This window comes from Schistocerca gregaria, chromosome 2 (genome assembly GCF_023897955.1).
Source record: "Schistocerca gregaria isolate iqSchGreg1 chromosome 2, iqSchGreg1.2, whole genome shotgun sequence".
NCBI lineage: Eukaryota > Metazoa > Arthropoda > Insecta > Orthoptera > Acrididae > Schistocerca > Schistocerca gregaria.
The window spans coordinates 478,716,175-478,741,571 of NC_064921.1; the positions used below are offsets into that span (position 1 = coordinate 478,716,175).

The 25,397-nt window shown below is 42.3% G+C and overlaps 1 protein-coding gene across 1 annotated transcript in view; it reads left to right on the top strand.

Annotated features, from left to right (window-relative positions):
- LOC126327137 (esterase FE4-like) overlaps positions 1-25,397 on the top strand; it is a 406,577-nt gene that overhangs the window by 277,815 nt on the left and 103,365 nt on the right. The window contains exon 5 of the mRNA XM_049995826.1: positions 4,630-4,815. Coding sequence (XP_049851783.1) covers positions 4,630-4,815 — 186 coding nt within the window. The remainder of the gene's footprint in view (positions 1-4,629; positions 4,816-25,397) is intronic.

The following is a 25,397-nucleotide window of genomic DNA, read 5'->3' on the forward strand; positions in this document are numbered from 1 at the left end:
CGTAACAGATCCGTAAATAACCATGCCTACCCTGCACTGATGTGGGACTAAGTTGCAAAAGATATCAAAACCACTCTATATTCCGCGATATTGCATTCTAAATCATTCAGATGGTTACAGATAGCGAATCCCATGGACTTTTTGATTACACACATTTACCTACGTTAACGTACAACTGTTGCTATGATACTGGTAGGCCTAAACAAGATCTGTTAAATCTACTGAGAATTCATTGGTAGTGACATAGTACTAGTTTTAATTTTATAGACAAGAAGCTGAGTACCTGGCGTTGCCAAAGTATGGGTCTGTTCCAGTCTTCTCTTTACACCTCTCTCTGTCAACCTGCTCCTTCCCATTCTCTGTGTCCATCTTCTTTCCCCTCCCCCTTTGTACATCTCCATCTACTCTCTGTTCATCTCCTCCATCCTCTCGTCTTCTCCTGCTAGTCTCTCTGTCCATCTTCACCAAGACCTCTGTCTGTGCATATGCATCTCCCTCTTTTCTCTGTCCAACTGCTCCCTCCCCCCCCCCTCTCTGTCCATTTGCTCCTTGCCCCTTTGCCCATCTCTTCCTCACCCCTCTAATTCCATCTCCTGCTCCTCCTCCCTGTCTCTATCTATCTCCTCCTCCCCCTCTCGCTGTCCATTTCCTCCTCCTCCCTTTCTCTGTCCATTTCCTCCTCCTCCCTTTCTCTGTCCATTTCCTCCTCCCTCTTTAACTGCCCCTCTATTTTCCCCACCCGGTCCCTCTTTTCCTCTTTCCTTTCTCTCTTTGTCCATTGCCCTCCTCCATCTCTTTCTATTTTCTCTCCCATTCCTGTGGCCATATCCTCCTTCCCCTTCACTGTATATCCATCTCATACTCCCCCTTTCTCTCTCCTCGTCACCTCCACCCAAATAGGTGGCTGGTGTTTCTTACTCTACAGTATTACTTACCATATCATAACTAATGTGTGTACCAAATTTAGTTGAAATCTTTCCTTGTTTATAATGAGCCTTTTTACCAGTCGCTTTGCACATGTACAGCCAGCCGGAATTGCCGTGTGGTTCTAGGCGCTACAGTATGGAGCCGAGCGACCGCTACAGTCGCAGGTTCGAATCCTGACTCGGGCATGGATGTGTGTGATGTCCTTAGGTTAGTTAGGTTTAATTAGTTCTCAGTTCTAGGCGACTGATCACCTCAGAAGTTAAGTCGCATAGTGCTCAGAGCCATTTTTTTGCACATGTACACACATGTCAAATATATTTCACATATATTTAACATACTTCACACGCATTTGTATACATATTTCACCTTTATCTCTAGCGAATTTAAGCATGAAGTTTCATTTTCACATAGCTCAATATTTATGACGTATCTTCTGAACTATGTAATGTACAATGATATAATTTTGCAGGTATATTTACTAGTGTATTTGGACAGAGTCTGAGAAATGTGTTAGGAATACAGTTAGTAGTAAATTAAAACATCATGCCCGATGCGGCAGTTTTTCACGCATCTCAGTGTTTATGACGTCATGGGTCCTGAACTATTTGTCTACAATGACCTAATTTTGCTGGTATTTTCAGTGGTATATGTGAATACTTTCATCAAAATTTGTAACGAATACAGGTAGCAGTAAAGAAATAAAACGTCATGCTTCATATGGGCTTCTACTGCTTGAATAGCGAAAATGTAGTAAGCAATAAACTTTTTACCTTTCATCATTTTGTTGGGATTGTCAGCGAGAAAAAGTTTCGTTAATGTTTGAAATTATGTGTAACGTTTGTTACAAGTCACTAAATTTTCTCATTCTCAAATTCTGGACGCATAAAGTACGGGTATTTGTGCGTCATGGGCTACACTGCTTTTTCACCCCCACCCCAACGTTTTGATAAGTGTGTGCTTCTTACCACTGTAACGTTCTCTAAATAAAAATTCTTTGAATGAATGCGTTACTGAGGACTGGATATAAAACTCGAATTATCGTGTAGCATGTTGTAACTGCAATTGGCGCGCTTACTCTGTGTTATTGTTAGCAAAACTTTATACGAACTGATTTGGCAATGAAACTCCGAGTACCAATAAAGAAATACAGTCACTGAAAAAAACGTTCAGCCCCTGAGGCACTAAATCCTCTCGCCCGATTCAAAACTAACTTTGGTCCTTGTGCACATAACAAACTGAATAGTCTTACCTCTAAAGCAGCAATGGAGGAAAGCAATATTTTCTGGTCTCTCATGAAAAAAAAAAAAGTATGCTAGCTAAAGGCTCAGTTGTGTGCAATGCTGTCGGTAATACTTTGAAATGAACATGAAATTCTTTTGTCTGATAAATGAAAACATTTAAGAAAAATCCAACGTCTTTGAAAAACCTGACTGGACAGGAGGCGGTATTGATTATGGTGAATTATTAACACTGATTTTTTCTGTGAATTATATTCCAAGTTAATTTTGGCTTTTCAAAAACATCTGACAATTGAAATTACATTACTCAGAAAAATTACATTATTTTTGGAAATTCTTTCAATCCATCTGTGGCATACAGCAAACCAGTGCTTAACCGTAACGGTTAAAAACAGTCTTAGTTGCAATTTTGTTTTTTTTTTTATTTTTCAGCTACGGTCCGCATGTGTGTCAGTGCTTTCTGGTAAGGTTAGCATCTTGCTGCCTGCCGCTACAGTTGGCTGCCCTGAACGAAGGCAGTGTATTTCTGAACAAAAAATATTTGCTTGCTAACGATATGTTATTAGTGCTTTCAGGTGCAGATCAGGCCATCTCGCACCGCCTCATGGTTCACTCATGCCCCAGGTGTGACGGTTCGGCCTGATGCTGACTTCGACGACCCAGTACCGTCACTTAATGTACTGCCCTGCTGCCGAGTGGTTACAATACGTGATACGGGCAATCTTTATAAAATTTCGATATTAAATAACATATTGAGAGAAGTATATTGTCACATTCTCAGTAAGAGTCTCTATGACACTGAGTAACACTGCCAAAGCTGGTAGATAATGTATTACAGTAGAAATCAAGTAAACGTTTATTTCGCCTTAGACTGAGAAGTAAGTGCCGCTGCACATTTTAATATCATTGTATATTTAACGAGTATTCCTGGTTTATTCTGTGATAAAGAAAGCATCCCAGGCAAACTACACGAGCTGATGAAAGTCATCTACAAAAAAGGGAGCAGAGAAGCACAGATTAGCAGTGCATTCCAGATGAGAAAAGATGCAGTAACGATGGCAAATTTTTGAGGCAGAACGCTGGGCAGCAGATTAACACCAGCTGCTTCAGTATCACACAGAGCAGCAGGGCAGCAAACTAGGCTTAGAATCACAGAGCCAAATAACAAGAGGTGCACGATGGCTCAGTGAACATAAGCACGAACACCTGTTCAAACAGCTTGCGGAGAGAGAAATCGGTGCACAGAGCGGAACAACTAGTTGCGCGTAACATAAGCGATCCAGACCTTTGCGTTCTGCCCAGTCCTGGCAAAGAAGAGTGAAATGCGACCCGGAAAAGACGTCGTGCCGATCCGCACCACGTGTCCGTTGCTCGAAGCACTGCTGCTGCCCCCTGCTCCACACTGCGCATAAACTATCCGTCAACTACGTGCGACGAGCTCTCCAGAGGCATCTCACCGACGCGACTCTAGCGGCCGCTTTTGAATACTAGGCGAGGCAACGATAACTGCAAAAGGGAGTAATCCACGCTCTCTTGTGAGACGTTGACTAAAAGTTATCGATACAGTAGTGGGAATGTGGAATGAGCTGCCACGGCTCCGTCACGCCTCTGAATAATCATTGTTACGTTTACATTTGGCTTGTTTCTTCGTCAACATGATGATGGCAGTCTCCTCTCTCTATGACGTGATTCTGCTGTAATGGCGTTTTGGTCAACCAGCTCTTACGGTCTGTATCAATTATCTCCGTCTTGTGGCCGCATTACATGAAATGTCAACAGTCTCTGCTTGCTGGCATTTCACCTGGCGGTTGTTTATTGACATGCTGTACTTGCCTTGCTGAGGGAAGACTTCTAAAATTCTACTCCATTCCCAAGCCTATTGCTTCGTGGCGCTTCAACATTGTCTGTCTTCGCAACATAGTTTGTATCTATCAATGACAGATAACGGTTTTGAGGATAATATTGCAAATGCTTGCCAGTTTCCTAAAAGATACGCACTGTAGAGATACAAACCACTCTAAATATTTCTTGAACACTAAATTTTCTGTTGCTATATGCAAGAACAAAACCGCAAGAGAGGTTGTGAAACTCGTGGATAATTTAAAAGAAGGGATTATCCTGGTTACATGGGAGTCTTCTCATGATGTATTGCACTGATGTGACACCTTCTGATTTATGCAAGGCTACAGCAAATAATGTGAGGTTCATAGCCAGAAATTAGAAAATAATTCCTATTTATGTAGATTTACCAAAATGAAATATGGCGGACGGTAATATGCTACCTACTGAAGACCCATCCCCAGAGGCAGGAGTTCCAGATGTACGTTGTACAGAGACAACTGCATCAAATATTAAATATTTTATATATTTGTTGTCTCAGTTGGTACTACAATAACATTCCTTTTCATCATATGCAACAGTAATTAGGAATGGCCACTGAACGTATGTTCCAATGCTGTTGCAGGCTTCCTGAGCACGCAAGACGAGGTGGTGCCCGGCAACATGGGCCTCAAGGACCAGGTGGCGGCCCTCAGATGGGTACGCGACAACATCGCCAGCTTTGGTGGCGACCCGAACAACGTCACCATCTTTGGCGAGAGTGCGGGCGCTGCCTCAGTCCACTACCATCTACTGTCCCCGCTCTCCAAAGGTGAGTCTTCTACTTCACCAGTTATTAATCACAGTTCCAAACCCAAAGAATAGCCAATAATATTGCACGGTTGTGGTCTGGAACCAAACCTGGCACTGTCTTTAGGGAACGGGCATGTCTTCGGCACAGTTTTTGTAATATTGGAGAACGTGCTGAGGACGAAGAAGTGCAGCTCAAATTTAACCCTGTGGTGCATGAATTTCACTGCAGTGTACAACTTTTAATGGTCAATTCTCTAGCGTTTTCAATCAGTCATGAGGCGGGAAGTGCATGCAGGACACAACACCAGTAAGGAGTGCCCACTGCAGTGAACTGTGTGCATTTGCAGCCTCAGGACTGATTGAAAATGCCAAAGAAACGGCCATTAACAGCTTATGCGCCACACAGATAAAGAATTCAAAAGTAACGTTCAGTAATCATTAGACAGGTGGGTTAAAAACCATCCAAGATCGCAATAATATTTCATTTAGGACAGATTTCGACTTCATATAGAAGTCATCTTCAGAAAATGAGCACCGGCCGAGGTGACCGATCGGTTCTAGGCGCTACAGTCTGGAACCGCGCGACCGCTACGGTTACAGGTACGAATCCTGCCTCGGGCATCGGTGTGTGTGATGTCCTTAGCTTAGTTAGGTTTAAGTAGTTCTAAGTTCTAGAGGACTGATGACCTCAGAAGTTAAGTCCCATAGTGCCCAGAGCCAGAAAATGAGCGCCATCTGGCGGCTGCTGCTGGCGGCTCCTCGGATGCTCCCACGACAACGCGATGGTAAACTGCTCCTTACACAAGTATGAATGGTGCAAGCTCCGGCAGTTGAACCTGAACGTAAATACCAGTAACATTTTGCACGTACGTAGGAGAAGAGATCCACTATTGTACAACTACACGGTTCACGACAAACTGCTGGAACAGTATCGTAAAATATCTGGGACTAACTACTCGGAGCGACCTCGACTGGAATGATCACATAAAACGAATAGCAAGAAAAGCAAAATCTGTCTGAGATTCATAGGATGAATGTTATGAAAAATGTAACTCATCCACGAAAGAAGTGGCTTACAAAATACTTGCTCGACTGATTCTTGAGTATTGAACAACAGTCTGAGACCCTTTCCATGTAGGATTAATAGAAGAAATAGAGAAGATCTAGCGAAGAGCGGTGCATTTCGTCACGGTACCGTTTTGTCAGCGCGAGAGCGTTCCCGAGATGCTCAATAAACTCCAGTTGCAAACGCTACAAGAGAGGCGTCATACAGCACGGAGAGGTTTACGACTGAAATTCTGGGAGAGTACGTTCCTGGAAGAGTCGACCAATATATTATTTCCGCCGTGTTACGCAATGACCACAGTGAGACAAATCGAGAAATTAGAGCTAATACAGTAGTTTCTGCAAAATCGATTCGGAAACGTTGCAGGGCATGCGTCTTGACTCTGTAGTTGCTGACCGGAAGGAAGGCCGGCAAACAATGTCGGCCTTCCCTTCCGAACAAACGAATGAACTGGCCCAGGGCCTTGGGCGAAGTTGCTCACTGTGTATCAGCCACCGTATACCGTGCAGACTCTTAATAAAAGGCTGCATACGATTCCAGAGTTATTCAGAGAAAGTCTATGGTCAGTTGCGCGGAAACAGCCAGATCATGCAATATTAGTTGGAGTCACTTTGACCTACCGAGTATAGACTGGGACGCTTATGTATTCATTGCAGGGGGTAAAGACAGACAGACTTGCGAAGTACTTTTGAACACAGTCTCTGAAAACTGTCTTGAGCAGCTTGCTCAACAGACCGCAATCAATGGAAATATTTTAGAGCTTGTAGCTACAAGCAGTCCTGACCGTATCATTGAGACAGGGATTAGTGACCGTGATGACACCGCAGCGACTGTGCTTACTAAAGTTAATAAATCAGTCAAGAAGCAGTTGTTAGCATCCTGCTTAGACAGTGAACTGACATCATTTAGTTGCGGTACAATGGACGTAGAGGTTAGTAACTCGTGCTCTGGGGGAGTATCTTCCGAGTTAAGTGGATTATGAAAGGAAAAGACCCACTGTAGTTTAACAACGAAATTCGGAAACTGCTGAGGAGGCAAGGGTTGTTGCACTCCCGATTCAAAAGACAACGCGGCCATAACGACAGGAAAAAGTAGAAATTCGTGCGTCTGTAAAAACATCAATTTCGAAGCGTACAACAATCAAAAGCTTTCGCCTAGAACCCGAGAAAATTCTGGTCCTGCGTAAAATCCCTTTGCGGTCTAATGCTGCAGTCCCTCGTTGGCAGTCTAGTGACGCAGTAGAAGATAACAAATACAAAGCCGAAGTTTCAAATTTCGCATTTAAAAAACCATTCATACAGGATAATCGTACAAACATACTGTCGTTAGACCATCAGACAGGCTCCTGCACGGAGAACAGAGAATTAAGAATCACTAGCGTAGGAAACAACAAAAAGAGTAGAAAGCAAATAATTAGTCAGGTTCAGAAGGAATCCCAATTCGGTTTTACAAAGATCACAATACATTGCGGCACTGGCGCCTTGCTTTTCCTGTGTTTATCACAAATCTCTCATCCAGCACAAACTCCCAAGCAACTGGAATAAAGCGCAGGTCACTCCTGTGTATAAGAAAGGTAAAAGAATGGACCCGTAAAACTACACATCAGTATCCTTACAGCAGTTTGGTACAGACTTCATGAACATATTCTCAGTTCAAATACAATAAATTTTCTTGAGATGTAAATGCTTCTGTCCATGAACCAGCACAGTTTTAGAAAGCATTGCTTATGTGAAACTAAACTTGTCTTCTCTCACAAGATATCCTACGAACACTGGATGAAGGGCAATAGACAGATTCCATATTGCTAGACTTTTGAAAAGCACTTAATATGGTGACCCACTGCGGATGGTTAAAAAAACACGAGCATACGGAATAAATTCCCAGACGTGCGAGTGGCTCAAACTCTTCTTAAACAACAGAGCCCACTAAATTGTCCTCTAGTGCGAGTGTTCATCACAGGCAAGGGTACTGTTAGGCGTGCCCCATAGAAGTGTGATGGGACCACTTCTATTTTCTACACATGTACATGACCTGGCAGACAGGGTGAGCAGCAATCTGTGGCTGTTCACTAATGATCCTGTGTTATAGGGGAGAGTGTGGTCGTTGAGTGACTGTAGGAGGATACAAAGTGACTTAGCCAAAATTTCTAGTTGGTGGTTTACCTGCAATTATTCTCCTCACATGCCATTCGCAGATGGAACAGGGAAGTGGGGATCAGTCAGTGGTATCAGAAGTACCCCCTGCCGTAAACCACTAGCAATGGATTTCACAATCCGTCTTGTGGTTTTGTTCCTGCATATGGTAAAACAAAGTTAAGTGTTCTCGAAATAGTTCAAGTGATTTGTATCTCTACAATGCATAAATCAATATCCTTTAGGAAGCATTTGCAACATCATCATCAAAAACCGATATCTGCCACGTGATACATTTAACTAGGTTGTGAAAACAGACAGTATTGAAATGCTACAAAATAATAGACTTGGCAATGGAGTAGAATTTTAGAAGCTGCCCTCAGCAAAGAAAAGGTGAGTAAAGCAGATCGATATGCAATCATCAGGGGGAGTGTCAACAAGCAGAGGCTGCTGTAATGCAGCCACAAGACGGAGAAAATTGCTACACACCGTAAGAACCAGTTGTTCATGACGCCATTACAGCAGAAAGATATCATACGGAGAGGAGGGTGCTACCAGTGTGTGAAATTATTATCAAGAATTCTTACCATTATGTACGGTGTACTCATCCAACTGCTTTTTATCTGCTCCTGCCACAAACATTGTGTTCCTTCATGTCCACTGTAACTTGGTTTTTACACCAAGAATAACCAATCCAACATTATGTTCCAGAACCTTTATTCTATATCACTTCATAATGCTTCGGAAAATGTTCCTATCAATCACCCACTGAATGTGGCAAAATAGGTCGTTTATTTATTATTGACAAAATACCTAAAGAACTGCCTATGTTTGCACAGCACTTCTAACATTGTCACTAATTACATTTTAATTTTCTACTCAATTTTGATTATCTCAGTTGGTTTTTTGTTTAAATACCATACACTTTAATTTAGATACTTTTTTGACACAAACCCATCCCAGTTTCAAAGAAATGACTTTGACCATTGTGCTCTATCATTTGTTCCAGATTTCACCTAATTAGGTTGATCCTAAATCTTCCTACCATTTACAGGATTTATATACTTCAATACAATTATAATTTAGTAGCTAGTTTCATTGTAACAATTTTATAAGTATAGGTTATTTGCATCACTATCTTTTGTTTACAACAGTGATTCCTGTTTATTTCAAATTGGATCAAAAAATATGTGTTTTAAATGGGTTTCAGTGGATGGTTATGTCTCAACAACCCCCAAAAGGATTTGTGCAACTAAAAGCTGAACAAAACCTTTTCTGGCAGATCCATGTAACAGTACTCATTTTACAATCAATTAGATGGATTAGCAATTTACATATGATATAGATGGATTAGCAATTTACATATTATATGAGATCTGATTTCTCCTTAATCTCCTAAATGAAGTGTAACACATATCACAATGAAATGTAAACTATGTTTTCAATTAAATATGTAAGATTATCATAAATTATTTTGTATCAGTTTCAACTGGATCAGACAAAATATTGGTTAATAGATCAAAGAAAGAACAAGTTAATTTGCAGGATTGACTGTAGCTTGTATTTCAGCATGAATATGAGGTAAATCTATTTCAATCATAAAAATTATCTAATGGAAGTTTGCTGAATTGCTCTTGTTTCTGAATAATTATGGCAGTCATCAGAGCCTCCAGGTTCTCCTGAGTGCAATGGAGACACTGGCGTAAATTACTCTTTCTCCATACTGTCGATGCATTGTGGAACAAGCATTAGTATCGGATACTACAATACTCAAAATACATATTAGATTGTACATCGCAACTCCCTATTGTATGCAGGTGCTCCAAGCTCGTATTAGTAATGCACAGCATTAGACCATAATATACCAAAGTGTTCAGTCTCCTCCATGTGTAATGAGGAGCACTGAACTGGAGCTCAATGTGGTTCTCTTCTCGTCGGAAGTTCTTCGTTGCAAAACCTGGAATTTGCTTCATATTCCACTCTTTATGACCATTATGTTTTGTGCAATTGATTATTTTCAACAGAATTGATAACCAGCAAAATTCCAACTGATCATATTTAAGCATTTCCTGTCTTAAATCTCATTTTGCAATTTTAACTTGTTCTTTGACAACATATCACTTAAACAATATTCTTATTAATTACATGAAGTAAAGTTGTAACTTTGAATTTCAAATTACATAACTAGCACAAAATTCTCAAGTGCTATTGCACTAGTCTCTGTGCTCTGCACTAATATTCACATATATTACTGAATAATCACACTTCCACAGATTGCTATCCAAGGCTGACTAAATACAATTCTCCACTGAGTCCACTTGGACTACATGTACAAATATTGATTAAGACACAGTACACAGACTGTTTCAAGATTTTTGGTTTGGCACTTTGGGTTCCAACACACAACAAAATGAAACAGAAGTGAGTAATATATCAATTATATCAAAGATTATCTATACATGTGACATCTTTCAAACTATGGTTATACATCTATACATAATGCATGTTTAAATCATCCTTATCAATAATCACCAAAACATCAAGTTGAAAACTATATACTTGCTGTCACAGATTATCTATACATGTGATATCTTTGAAATTCAGTATATTTAATAATGCAGAAATGCTGACTTGTTTCCTGGATCATCCTATACAATAAACTTTAGTCACAAAGACAAGAACTGACATGGCAAATGAGAAGGGTCTCAGCACTAGAGACATGTGGATGTGGACAGAGGGAAGGACAGCTTGGTACTCTGGTGAGAAGTAAGAAATGAAATTGAAGATTTGGAGTGTTGAAGCTGAAGAAGAAAAGATGACAGACCCGTAAGACAGGAAACTGCCATACCCCTACCCAGGACCCCCCCCCCCCCCCCCACTATTCAATTTACTTCACTGTAGTGCCGGAGGGGGAAGTGTGTTCGGCATTCCCTACACAACGGACTTGCCACCCAAAAATTGACACCAACACTCCCTATTAACTGATTGACGAAGGGTAAACAATAGCATTCTGCTAGACAGAGGAACTGAAATATTTAACTTTATATTGATTATACAAGTATCAAATGCTAAATATAGCTAGCTAGCTTACAAGCAGTTCCTCTGATATCCAGTTCAGATCAAACATAATTAATACATAAACATGAAAATATAGAAATAAGGTACACAAATATCATATCAGATCACTATAAGTTTCAGATCAAGAAATAAACAAAATGGAATGCCTCTTTGGGCTGATCATACAAGTGCAGAAAATGCTCTCATTTTGAGAAGAAGTTTCTCATGCATAATTAGGTAAGATAAACTTTTTTAAAAAAATAAATAGTGTGTTTACCACAAGAAACATCTGTTGTCAGAATTAGCAATGTGTGTCACTGAGTTCCATAAACTTTCATATATTGGCTATACACCTTAAAGTCAGGTGTGAAAAGTGGCAAAGAATAATTATATAATTTTTTGTTTTGTTTTAGATTGCAATGAGTCAAACCATAATCTATAATATTCCAGCATAACATGGACTTGAGTCATCACCACGTCTCACCTTACTGAGGTACGCCCCCAGTAGCTGAGTGGTCAGCACGACAGACTGCCACTCCTAAGGGTGTGGGTTCGATTCCTGGCTGGGTCAAAGATTTTTCTCCACTCAGAGACTGGGTGTTGTGTTGTCCTAATCATCATCATTTCACCCTCATCGCTGCGCAAGTCGCTGAAGTGGCATTAAATCGAAAGACTTGCACCAGGCGGACAGTCTACCAGATGGGAGGCCCTCGTCACATGCCATTATTATTATACCTTACTGAGTATGTTATGTTTTTGTTTCACTTATGAATATGTATTATTTCTGGCCAGTATTTTCTTTCAGGATGCAGGTCTGAGAGATACAAATCAAGTTACAGAATTCTGGTCCACACATCACATATGTTCTCCTTTCTATCGACAAGGCACATGTAAAGTATAAGTCTAGTGACATATTTCTTGTAAGAAAATCAACTTCAAGTAATAGTGTGTATAGTAGAGGTAAAATGACTCTGAGCACTACGGGACTTAACTTCTGATGTCATCAGTTCCCTAGAATGTAGAAGTACTTAAACCTAACTAACCTAAGGACATCACATACATCCATGCCCGAGACAGGATTCGAAACTGCGACTGTAGTGGTCGCGCGGTTCCAGACTGTAGTGCCTAGAACCACTCGGCCATCCCAGCTGGCAGTAGAGGTAAAAGGTACTTCAAGCAAAAGAGCGTGTAACTAATCAGCCGTAAGTTTGAGAATGCATAGACAATAAATAAGTATTGGAAATTATATTACATGTAATAGTAAATCTATAGTTGACAAAGTTAAAATGGATCAAGTTAAACAGTTGATTACAGTGTGCATCGTATCACTCAAAGGTGGTTGCCAAGCAACTTGTATGAGATATTCCTTAGTCAAAGAAATTAAACTTCATCAAAAAACAGAGTGCCCCAATATCATGTCCTAACCTACCTAAATATCCATTACATTCATATATGCATCATCTTCATCAAACCAAAATTGCAAATATCAATGTATAATCTACTCGATTTGCACAACAACATCATCATCTCTCATAGACTTAAGGGATTTCAATGATTTCTACGGTAACATACATAGTTATCATTCACATATCTCCATAAGAAAAACTTCTCCAATCATAATCCAACATCAGTTCATTTCAAAAATAAGTTTTCCTGTCATACATTTCATAGTCATGGCTTACAAAATCAGCATGAAAGCTTACCCCCACTTACCACAAAAATCTTTCTTACTCTGTTACATTTTACTGGTACACAGTGGTGTGGCGCCGATGAGATCAACAACAGCATCAATATGCGTTCATTTTTGGACTCTGAGCATCGTCTTTGGACTCTGAGCATCATCTTTGGGCTGTTCTCCCATGTTCAGTCCTTTGTGAGCCTTGCATGTATTTAGGTGAATAAATGAACCACTGCTAAAAGGGTGTTGTTTGATGTAACCAACCTGAACTATTCCGTCACTGGTGACCCCGCATTGAAATGTCTTCCGTTTTCGCCATTTTACTGAGTCGGTGACCATTGTGTTGCTTATTTTGCCGTGTATTCCATCGACACAGCATTCGAACAATGACTTCGGCCCAGTGCCTAACACCGGATTTTGTGATTGACATGCATCATGTTGCGGGCAATGTACACCCACCAGGACTGCAACACGATGCCTCTCACTCGATGATTCTGCCAATTTCGCTGGATGTTTTCGAGCCTGCAAGTGAGGTTAGAAGTGCGCATGACTCTGGCTATCATATGCCTTTGTTCCCGCCACATGCGCCCTCCCTCATTGACTGTGCAGTTACCTCTTATGGATCTCTGTGCAGTGTGGGACCAATGCCAATTTCTGCAAATGCTTCATTGGACAACCTACTACTGCCCGGATGATTTTCCACGCCGAAATCCATGCAGCACCACACGGATACCTGCCACGTGGCCAGAACTGCTTTGTCCACAGGTCAACCTCCTCAGCATCCAACCACGTCCGCACCTGCCTCAGTTCAGCATCATCACATGCCTTCCTACTTCGATACCTCGTCCTGCACAGGAACAGTTACTTGTTATCTGTGCCTGACCCCTACCTCCGTCCCACTGCTACACCTCAGTGTTTTGTGCCACAACATTCACCTTATCCGCACACCCTTTTGAGTGGAGTGACTATGAACAGTGAACCTTCACACACCCCATCCCATGTTCGACATCATTTCCCACACTGTGCTTCTGTACAACCCACACCTCCACAGCCTCCCTGCAACACAGGTGGCCCCGGCTCTGGTCATATGTCGAGCTTTCCACAGAATAACATGCATTCTCAAACTTTGAACTTTTTCTCACCTGTCACCCCCTCGCCAGCTCTAGTCAAGCTTTCACTACCGTTCATGGCACATCTCGGTGCCTCATCCGCATCTGTCATGCACTACGATATCAATCTGAACTCACCTTCTATGTGTTGAGCTTCCGCAACCTCAATCGACACATTACGGTGTCTCACCCACTTCGGCCTTCTGCATCCCGACAGAGCGTGCTCAACCACAATGTGTCACCTTCACGCTACCACCTGAACAGCTGTCATTGCCACATCCCCTGGAGGCACACTCTCCTGGAATACTACAGCAACAACAGCACAATTCAGTGTCACAACAAACTCAATTCAACCTGTTCTTCTGAACATTCTACAACGCTTACCGACGCTGCCGCCACTTAATCCCAACAGAGCTACAACCTGGTTCAAAATTGTGGACGAAGTGTTCAACCATTACAAACTTGATGAGTCAACCAGGTTTCTGTGCCTCATCACCCACCTGCATGACCAGCAGGACTTGATTGCTGACCTGGTTGATGCCCTGAACTCATATACCCGGTACGCTCTAGCGAAAAAGCAAAAAGACAGTTCTACATCAGCTTGCACTCTCAAATGAGGCAGCAATACGGTAAGTGCTCCATGTCAAGCAACTAGGCAATGACAAACCATCCCAGCTCTGGAGACGGCTGCATGCTCTGGTTAGCGCCGATCTACTCTCTGACATAGCTCTCCTCACCATCTGGTCAGATAAACTATCTCCTCACATCCGCTTTGCTCTGGCTCAAAGGTCTCCCGAACCTGTCGAGCAAAGAATGACAATTGCTGACAAGCTACACAATGCATCACTGCTCTATTTCACCAGCCACTGCCTACCTGACAAGTCTCTGGTCCAGGCTCAACGTCCTACAGCTGGACGCGGCTGGGGCCATACTGTGTGGACTGTTCTACTCGCTCCGGGAAGCAGTAAACAAGCAACTGGGATGTCACTGGCTCCACCCATGGTCATGCCCCCTCCTGCAATTGAACCTGCTGTGACCTCCAAACCTTGGCCACCGCCACTGGCAATGAACATTCCGCAGGCAGTGCAACTGCACTACCCCTACTGTTACTTCCACACACAGTTTGGTGAGGCAGCACGGAGCACGAAGCACTACAGGTGGTCTGCAGTAACGTTCATGTAATCCACTGCTGTCATGATACCTTTGATTACCACCACAGATCCCATGGAAATCCAAATCAGTGTACACCACATCATTAGTCTGCCCTCTCCAGCCTGCTTCTGTGGCATGGTCCATGTTTCATGCAGTCATTCGCCTGGAAGATGGCATGTAAGAACCTAGCCATCAACCTGATGGAAACAGGAAATGTGATTCATTTGATGGGTGACATGTTTCTATTGACAAACAGTGAAAATGAGTGACACTGTACCCACTGCAATCACAACTGATGATGTCATTGGTCAACACAGGAACATGTAAGGGTTGTGTGATGTAGAGCTCCATGTTCAACAGTGGCCTTTGAATGGTGTGCTCTGGAACACTTGTGTCTGCACCAATGTTGTACTCTCTCATCACATCTGCCACAGATCACTGCCTGTCCTAGACTATACAGTGGGGGATCCTCAAACCTCTACATTTTGCGATGAGTTGTGGTCATCCAATACCATATGGCCTACTCATTATTTTACCAGCCTTCAACCACTTTCCATAGGTCTCATGACATTAGTATGCCAACAGGTGACCAAAGTCACCATTTCAGAGATTCTCATTTCCCAGCCACAGCTCCACAATTATGTGCTCTTTGTCAAAACAACTTACATCAATGGATTTCCACATTTTTAGACCATATTTTTGCTATATTGACAGCCTATTCATCTCTCCTGTGCTTACATTCTTCCCTTGATGTGTCATGTGGCCACAACACCACCAGGATGCATTCAACATCACACTGAGGAGCAGTTATAATGTTTTGGCTCATCAGTGTACAGTATAGCCAGTGGTGATGCTTGTAAAATGTGAATTGCATCTGCTGAATGAACTTTACATTTTTTTATGCATAAGACAAAAAAAAATAATTGACAGTTATTGATTTATGATCTTAAGTTTACAGTTGTGCACCTGACAATTATTATTCACTATGCACTAGTCCCTAAAACCTAGTTATAGAAATGAGAATAAAACTCCTTGGTGCATACTTTCAGTTTTCTGCCTCTCAGTAGCTGTCTCTTTAAGATAGAAAGCTGTGCTCACTTCTGAGCTTGTTCAAGGATTACATCAGCTTGGGAATGCATTCTGATGTTAGTATAATAACTGAAACTTAGCAACAATGCAGAATATGTTTGCCAAATGTGTGACCACCAGTTTACTTCCTGGATCACACAAAATTATCCAACTAATATGACTTGATGTTTTCCTTTCACTTCCATTAAATTGTCTGAATGATTTTCTCTTGAGGTGTGACATCAGGTTATAAATTTATGCTTTTAAATTAAGGAAGGTTGTTCTAAGTGTAAATAGCAACTAGTTTCATGTTTTAAGGTGCAGGTAAGATGTCCCAACCACTACTGGGGCAATAAGAGGAATACAAATGCCTCAGCTGTTTGATAGCACTGAGGTAATGTAGTCATGCTATAATATGAAAACTGCATTGTCTGGTGGTTGTAGCATCCGTAGAGGTCAGATTTTTATCTATTCTGTGACACAACTGAAAGCAACCAGATCAAAAACCCATAAGGAAATCATAATAAACCTTTTCCATGATAAGCCTTCTTGCTTTCTCCAGTGCTCCATAGTGCAACATCAAAAATGTTGTGATATTACTACTATACACCTGATAGTGCCTTTTTGTCCTTCTGTATTGACAGAATTTCTGGTTTGTGTTTTTTATGGAATGTGCCACTAAATAATTTATTAACTGTGTTTATTTATACATCCACTCCAGCTTCCTCTTTTCTATACTACTTGAAGTTAACACAGGACTGCGTGTAAATACACAACATTCTGATGTCCAAAATGTGGTATAGCTTACTAATTCATGTCAATTTAGGCATTTATTAAAGTTACTTAAGTTTTATTATAACAGACTCATACCGTATGGTTATCACAGTAAGTTGCAATATACATGTATCAGTACAGTGCTTATTTTTATAGCATAAATATAAGAGAGAAATTAATCAACAATATATTCTCTGATATTATTTAAAACAATCTGACAATGCTTTGGTAGTCCACCAACTCAACACCTGTTGAAACATGCTTGTTTGGTGTCAAATATTTTGTGAAGCCTGATTTGAAGTGCATTTTTGCCTTGAGGGCCCAGAATGAGAAGAATAAGTGCATGAGTTATTGACTTTCCGAACAATCTCCTGAATGGTTTTGTTTGAGGAATTAGCAGCGTGTTTTATTATGTAGTGGCAACACCTGATGCATTTATATGAAATAGAGAATGGGGGGGGGGGGGGGGGGGGGGGGAAGAAAGGAAACGGGTGGATAGGGATTTTTGACTTCCCGCGACACAGAGCATAGATTGCCACTTCTAATGATGAGAGTTCCTTGTAGGACATATCTCATAACAGGCACAAAGGTGATGGAAAAATCGATAACAAACATTCATTCGGAAACATTTCCACCATTTAAGTTACTATACACTGGATGCGTGTGATGTCTATAAGGGAGCCATATATTTTTCAACAAATCAAACAAGATTCGATGCCAGTGGGATTTTGCCAAATTAGAATAGTTCTCATCTTAGAACCAACATAAGAAATATTCCAAGAATAATTCAAGAGAAAGAATAAATATTCTGCTTCTAATCAAGAAGACTGTCATTTCTGAAGTCCACATAAAGCAATAGATAAAAAGTTTTGAAACCATACCTTATATTTGTTATTCTTCTTCAACTTAAAATGTTCTTCTTTAATATAAAACATGTACTCTTCTAAGTGTGAAGTGTTGTTTCTTAACACATAAACCACAAACTGTCCCAGGAGACATGAATAACTGTTATTCTTTGTGGATGGGTAACATTTCCAGTTGGGCTATAAAGCTTCAGTTATTCGTATATGACTTTCTCCAATTTCCTTGACATTGACCTCCATCTGTCCAATGGCCAGCTTCACACATCCGTCCACATCAAACCCACCAACAAGCAACAGTACCTCCATTATGACAGCTGCCACCCATTCCATATCAAACGGTCCCTTCCCTACAGTCTAGGCCTTCGTGGCAAACGAATCTGCTCCAGTCCTAAATTCCTGGACCATTACACCAACAACCTGAAAACAGCTTTCGCATCCCGCAACTACCCTCCTGACCTGGTACAGAAGCAAATAACCAGAGCCACTTCATCATCCCCTCAAACCCAGAACCTCTCACAGAAGAACCCCAAAAGTGCCCCACTTGTGACAGGATACTTCCCGGGACTGGATCAGACTCTGAATGTGGCTCTCCAGCAGGGATACGACTTCCTAAAATCCTTCTCCGAAATGAGATCCATCCTTCATGAAATCCTCCCCACTCCACCAAGAGTGTCTTTCCGCTGTCCACCTAACCTTCGTAACGTCTTGGTTCATCCCTATGAAATCCCCAAACCACCTTCCCTACCCAATGGCTCCTACCCTTGTAAATGCCCCTGGTGTAAAACCTGTCCTATGCACCCTCCCACCACCACCTACTCCAGTCCTATAACCCGGAAGATGTACACGATCAAAGGCAGAGCCACGTGTGAAAGCACCCATCTGATTTACCAACTGACCTGCCTACACTGTGAAGCTTTCTATGTGGGAATAGCCAGCAACAAACTGTCCATTCGCATGAATGGACACAGGCAGACAGTGTTTGTTGGTAATGAGGATCACCCTGTGGCTAAACATGCCTTGGTGCACGGCCAGCACATCTTGGCACAGTGTTACACCATCTGGGTTATCTGGATACTTCCCACCAACACCAACCTATCCGAACTCCGGAGATGGGAACTTGCCCTTCAATATATCCTCTCTTCTCGTTATCCACCATGGCTCAATCTCCGCTACTTTCAAGTTGCCGCCACGCATTCAACATCATCTTTGCCTCCACACTTCTGCCTCGACTGACATCTCTGCCCAAACTCTTTGCCTTTAAATATGTCTGCTTGTGTCTGTGTATGTGTGTGTGTGTGTGTGTGTGTGTGTGTGTGTGTGTGTGTAGTATATACCTATCCTTTTTTCCCCCCTAAGGTAAGTCTTTCCGCTACCGGGATTGGAATGACTCCTTACCCTCTCCCTTAAAACCCACATTCTTTCATCTTTCCTTTTCCTTCCCTCTTTCCTTACGAAGCAGCCGCTGGTTGCGAAAGCTCGAAATTTTGTGTGTGTGTGTTTGTGTGTTATTTTATTGTGCCTGTCTACCGCGCTTTCCCGCTTGGTAAGTCTTGGAATCTTTGTTTTTAATATACTGTTTCTGTTGATAAGTGCTAATTTCTTCCTAGTCCAGTTCCAAATTCTGATTTTATTTTCAAATAAAGAAGTGTGCACTACAGTTTCTACAAGCTGACATTTGTCACAGTATGGAAATGGTCTCAACTTGATTTTCCATAATTGTTCCCCTACGGGTACAGTTTTTTTTACAGTGACGTACCACACGGCACTGACTCAAGTTGGTAAAATTTTGTTGTTGATATTTCTCGAAATTTTTTGTCCAATGTTTAGCAGGCTATTTTACTTGAATTGAATTGTGAAAAATTATAGATGGTTCTCGTGTTGGTGTGTGCTGGAGAAAGTCATATATACCTTCAATCAACATAGTATTTTCGGATGTAATCTAGGTGGGTATCTATATATGCCACAGTGTTCCTGTTCTCAGGATATAACAAGAGGAATAGAAATTTTGTAATGCCTGACTCAGTGGCATGTATTAGTTTAAAAGCATGAGACAGCAACAGTGCATGACATCAGTTGTCCATTGATTTTAATCCTTGAAAAAACACCACAGTGGTCATTGAAATCCATTTTCTCCATGGTGCTGAATAAGAAGCCATGATTGATCCTACAAAAGACTTTATCAAAATCTAAAAACAATAGGGAAAGACTATTGTCAATTATGCAAGTTAGGTTCATGGTGTTCCTATACTCACATAAGGTATCTAACATTGATCTTCCGTTTATTGCATTCATTTGATAAGGACTTATCACATTTTGCAGGAGTGGCTTCATCCTTCTATTCACTAGAATGCCAGCTATGATTAATACACCCTTGGAGAGGCATTTATAGTTCACAACACACTCTTTACACCGCCAGATGCAAAATATTATGTTCACACTGTCCTTTGTTCAAGGAGACATCTTTGTTAGGCTCAGTGTTATAACTTCAAGTTTAACAAATATATTTCAAGGAAGACGCAATACATGAAAGTCAATTATCAAGTAAACAGAGTAAGACGTGTGTATACTTTAACAGTTAAATCATAAGTGAGTCTGAGTCTAGTGGCCGCTGGCTGGCTGGCCACTTAGGTGGCGCTGCTGGTGCATGGCTGGCACACAGTGCCACATGTAGAGGATGTGTGTAACTGTGAGGCGGCACTTTTAAAGATCGGCGAGTCATAACACTTTTCCCCCCTTTGAAGTTTTTGCACAGGTCTTAATGGAGGTGACCTGTAGATTGCTAACGTCCATAGGTGTTGTTTGACTGGCCGTAAAGTCTCGAGGAGGAGGCTTCCCGTACGGACGGGAGTGTCCCCGATGATAACGGGTCAAGATGACAGGAGATGTCGGGGTCGAATCTGCTGGAGCCTCATGCACCAATCGGCCCGTTGCAGCAAGTCCGGTTGTTATAACAGGAGACATGGGCGATATGTCCACATCCGTAGAAGAAGGAGGCGAGTAGAGTTGCTCCGACAGATTATGGCCATCTGGTTCCTGCATGGGCATGTCTCCTGGTGGCGTCAGTTCTTGTGCTGGCACCAATATGATGGTGAGAGGACTGCATTGTGAGTAATGAGAGACTCCAGTATCCCGAGTGTCAGGTAGAGCTGAAGGTGGTGTAGCGGCATCCAGAACAGGCGTTGCTGGCACAAGAGGCTGAAACTGGTCCTAATGATGCACTGCAACACCTGTGTCCATCTGGATTTCATACAGGCATTGGCCACAGTGTCGTAAGATGTGGCCAGGACTCCATTTTGGCTGCCTGCCACATCCACTTACTCATACAAGGTCGTCGGCGGTGAACCAGCCAAGCGAAGGCACCCGCGGCCATGAGGTGGAAGGCCGCAGAAGATGAAGTAGCATGCGGGGCTGTCGGCCATGTAAGAGCTCAGCCGGGCTGTGGTCGCTCATGGGGGTGAAACGGTAAGAAGCCAAAAATTGAAGAAGTGCATCACCAGCAGCAGAAGAAGTCAGGAGTTTCCTCATCTGAGCCTTAAATGTGCGGACCAATTGTTCAGCCTCATTGTTTGACTGTGGATGGAATGGAGGGGCCGTGACATGCATGACACCATGCCGAGCACAAAAATCTGCAAAATCGGAAGAGGTAAATTGCAGACCATTATCAGTAACAAGAGTAGAGGGAAGGCCTTCCAAAGAGAAAATGCGAGCTAGAGCATTGATGGTTGCTGCAATGGTAGGCGACATGTAACGGACAATGAAAGGAAAGTTAGAGTAGGCATCAATAACGAGAAGCCAATAAGTACCTAAAAAAGGTCCCGTGAAGTCAGCATGAATACGCTCCCAGGGCTTCTCAGTTAAAGGCCACGTAGACAAAGATGACTTTGGGGCTGTGGCCTGTGAAGCACAAGGGCCGCAGGCAGCAACCATGTGTGTGATTTCAGAGTCGATGCCAGGCCAATACACATGACAGCATCCCAGAGATTTTGTGTGAGAGACACCCCAGTGCCCTTGGTGAAGGAGGCACAAGACTGAAGCATGCAAAGACGCAGGTACCACAACACGCGGCGAAGCACTTTTGGTGTAAAGGAGGATAGCACCATCCCTAGCCGTGAGGCAGTGACGAAAAGCGTAGTAGTTCTGCAACAGATCAGAAGTCTTAGCAGACAGACGATCTGGCCAACCCTTCTGACTACAGCATAAAACCCGGGAGAGGGTAGGGTCACAACCCGTAGCAGCCGCCAGCTGGTCCCCGGTGATGGGGAACTTATCCACAACCCGCTGCCTGGCAACATCCAGGTGGAAACACAAAAGTTCGTCCCTATCAAATGCCCGCTCAGGACCCATGGGAAGGTGAGACAATGCATCAGCATTCACATGTTGAGCCGTCGACCAGAAATGAATCTCATAATTGAAACGAGACAAGTAAAGAGCACAACACTAGAGGCGGTGTGCAGCCTTGTCGGGAAGTGAAGTTGATGGATGAAACAAGGAAACAAGTGGTTTGTGGTCTGAAACGAGATGAAATTTGGATCCATAGAGAAAAACACCAAACTCATGAAGAGCATAAATAATGGCCAAAGCTTCTTTTTCAATTTGAGAATACTTTTGTTGGGCATCTGTGAGTGCTTTGGAGGAAAAAGCAATGGGTTGTTCAGAACTGTCAGAAAAATGGTGCACAATGACTGCACTGATCCCGTATTGAGAGGTGTCTGTGGCAAGAACAAGATGTTGGCTATGTTGATAAGTAGCCAGCCACGGGGCATGTTTCAGCATAGTCCAATTTCTGGAAAGCCACATCGCATGATGCAGACCAGTGAAAAGGCACGTTTTTATGCAACAGGCAATGCAACGGCTGAGCCACCAAAGCAGCAGATGGTAAAAACTTGTGATAGTATGATATTTTCCCCAATAAGGCCTACAGTTCGTTAACAGATGTAGGGCAAGGAAGGGCATCGATCACAGCAACAGTTTGCTGAAACGGATGAATACCATCCTGAGAGAGTTAAAACCCCAAGTATGTGATAGTTCCTGAAAAAATTTTGATTTCTGAAGATTATACTTAACACCGGCAGTCTGTAAGACATGAAAAAGTATGCGGAGATTTTGAAGATGTTCATCAGTGGTGGAGCCAGTGACAACAATGTTGTCCTGGTAATTTATACACCCAGGGACAGTGAGCAATAATTGTTCCAAGAATCACTGAAAGAGAGCAGGGGCGGTGGCAACACCAAATGGTAATTGTTGGTATTGATAGAGGCCAAAAGGTGTGTTAAGGACCAGAAACTGCCGGGTACCAGCATCGAGAGGAAGTTAACGATAAGCTTCTGACAGGTCAAGTTTAGAAAAATACTGGCCTCCAGCAATTTTAGTGAACAATTCTTCAGGTCGAGGCATGGGGTAGGTGTCGATAAAGCATTGAGAATTTACAGTGACTTTGAAATCGCCACAGAGACGTATATCACAATTTGGCTTAGCAACGACAGCAACAGCAGAGGACCACTCACTGGAAGTGACAGGAAGCAAGACTCCTGAAGTAGTGAGATGATCCAGCTCCCATTTGACCTGATCACAAAGGGCCACAGGAGTGGGCCGAGCCCAAAAAAACTTAGGCCAACAGTGGGTTTCAGCGTGATATGAGCTTCAAAGTCATTTGCATGGCCTAACCCAGGAGAAAAAAAGGGACGAAAATGTCATCGACAAGGAATCCAATTGAGCATAAGGAATAGCATCAGAGACGATATTGACAGAGTCATCTATCGAGAACCCAAAAACACAAAAGGCATCGAAACCAAAAAGATTCTCTGCGTTACTATGGTTGACCACAAATATGGGAACAGTGCGAATGACAGATTTGTAAGATACCTCAGCATCAAATTGTCCCAAGAGAGAAATCTTCTGTTTATTGTAAGTCCATAATTGCCTAGTGACAGGTGACAGGATTGGAGAACCCAACTGAAGATACATCTGAGAATTGATGATAGTGGCAGCAGAACCAGTATCCACCTGCATGCGAACATCTCGACCAAGTATTTGGACAGTGAGGAATAACTTCCCTGAAAGGAAAGAATTACAATTGACAGACAACACAGAATCAGAATCAGCATCATGTCCATTAACATCATGTATGCGGTCGAATTTGCAAACGGATGACACATGACTTTGTTTTTGCATTTGTGACACACGGCCCAATGTTGTGAACAATCTTCTCCTGAACGTTTCGTAAAACAGTGCAGACATGAAGGAAATTGCCATGGGTTTTGCTGCAGTTTATTAGAGGTTTGTTTAGGGTTAGGCTGAGGCAGCACTTTGGAGTGTACTGCGGCCACTTCAGCTGGCGGGGACAGGCCACGCGCTTCGTCAACATCGCACAGAGGTTTTATTTCCCCGACGTCGCACCTTGCCTCTATTTGCGCTCCAGAGGCGCGAGAAATTTCAAAAGACTGAGTGATGGATAGGACTTCATCTAGAGTCAGATTTGCTAACTGAAAGGCACGTTGCCTAACTTCTTTGTTGGGCACTGATTAGATAATAGCATCTCATACCATGGAATCAGCAAAGGATTCTTTGTGAACTAAAGTAACAAATTGATACTTTCTACTGAGGCCGTGAAGTTCAGCAGCCCAAGCGCGATAGGATTGATTTGGTTGTTTTTGACAATGATAAAAGGCAACACGAGAGGCTACCACATGTGTTTGCTTTTGAAAATAGACGGACAGAAGTGAGCACATTTCAGCAAAGGGCAAAGATGCAGGATCTTTCTAAGGAGCCAATTGCAACAACAACCGATACATTTGAGGTGAAATCCATGAAAGGAACAGAGACTTACTTGTTTGTTCGTCCACGACACGAAATGCCAAGAAGTGCTGTCAAAAACGTTCTTTGTAATCAGACCAGTCTTCTGCCATCTCATCGTAAGGAGGAAAAGGAGGTAGAGACAACGACGAGAGACACCCCGCATTTGATGCCGTGACAAAATCACGAATTGCATTTGTGAGAAGCATTTGCTGTTCTGTGAGACCTTGCGATAGTTGCTCTAAAGTATCCATGGAAACATGTGGGTCAACGATGGAAAAGAAAAATCCCATCCACGTCACCAATTGTTATAACTTCAAGTTGAACAAATATATTTCAAGGAAGATGCAATACATGAAAGTCATAGATCAAGTAAACAGAGTAAGATGTGTGTACACTTTAACAGTCAAATTATAACTGAGTCTGAGTTTAGCGGCTGCTGGCTGGGTGGCCGCTTAGGTGGCGCTGCTGCTGCATGGCTGGCAGACAGCGCCGCATGTAGAGGATGCACGTAACTGTGCAGCGGCACTTTGAAAGATTGGCCAGTCACAACATTCAGCCTTGAGATTAAGGCATTATAACTTGTTACCAAAACAATATTGAGAGCAATGCTTAGTGAGTGAACTGAAGATGTTCAAACAAAAATGCAGTAATACTCACCACTTTCATTTTTGTTGCTTTGAATTAGAGCATCCAGTACTGCTACGCTCTGAACCTTGTCTATTGAATTTAAATGTTACATGAAGAGTAAAGCTCACCCTTCATCAAATATGTCAGTTCTCAAGGCTTCTTTAATGTGGAAAATCATGAATGCCAGAACACACTTTCTTGAAATAAGGAACTCCTTTTCTGATGTTATTCTTCTGATAGCGCTTGCCCCACACATGACAAATATTTCAAGCTACCTTCA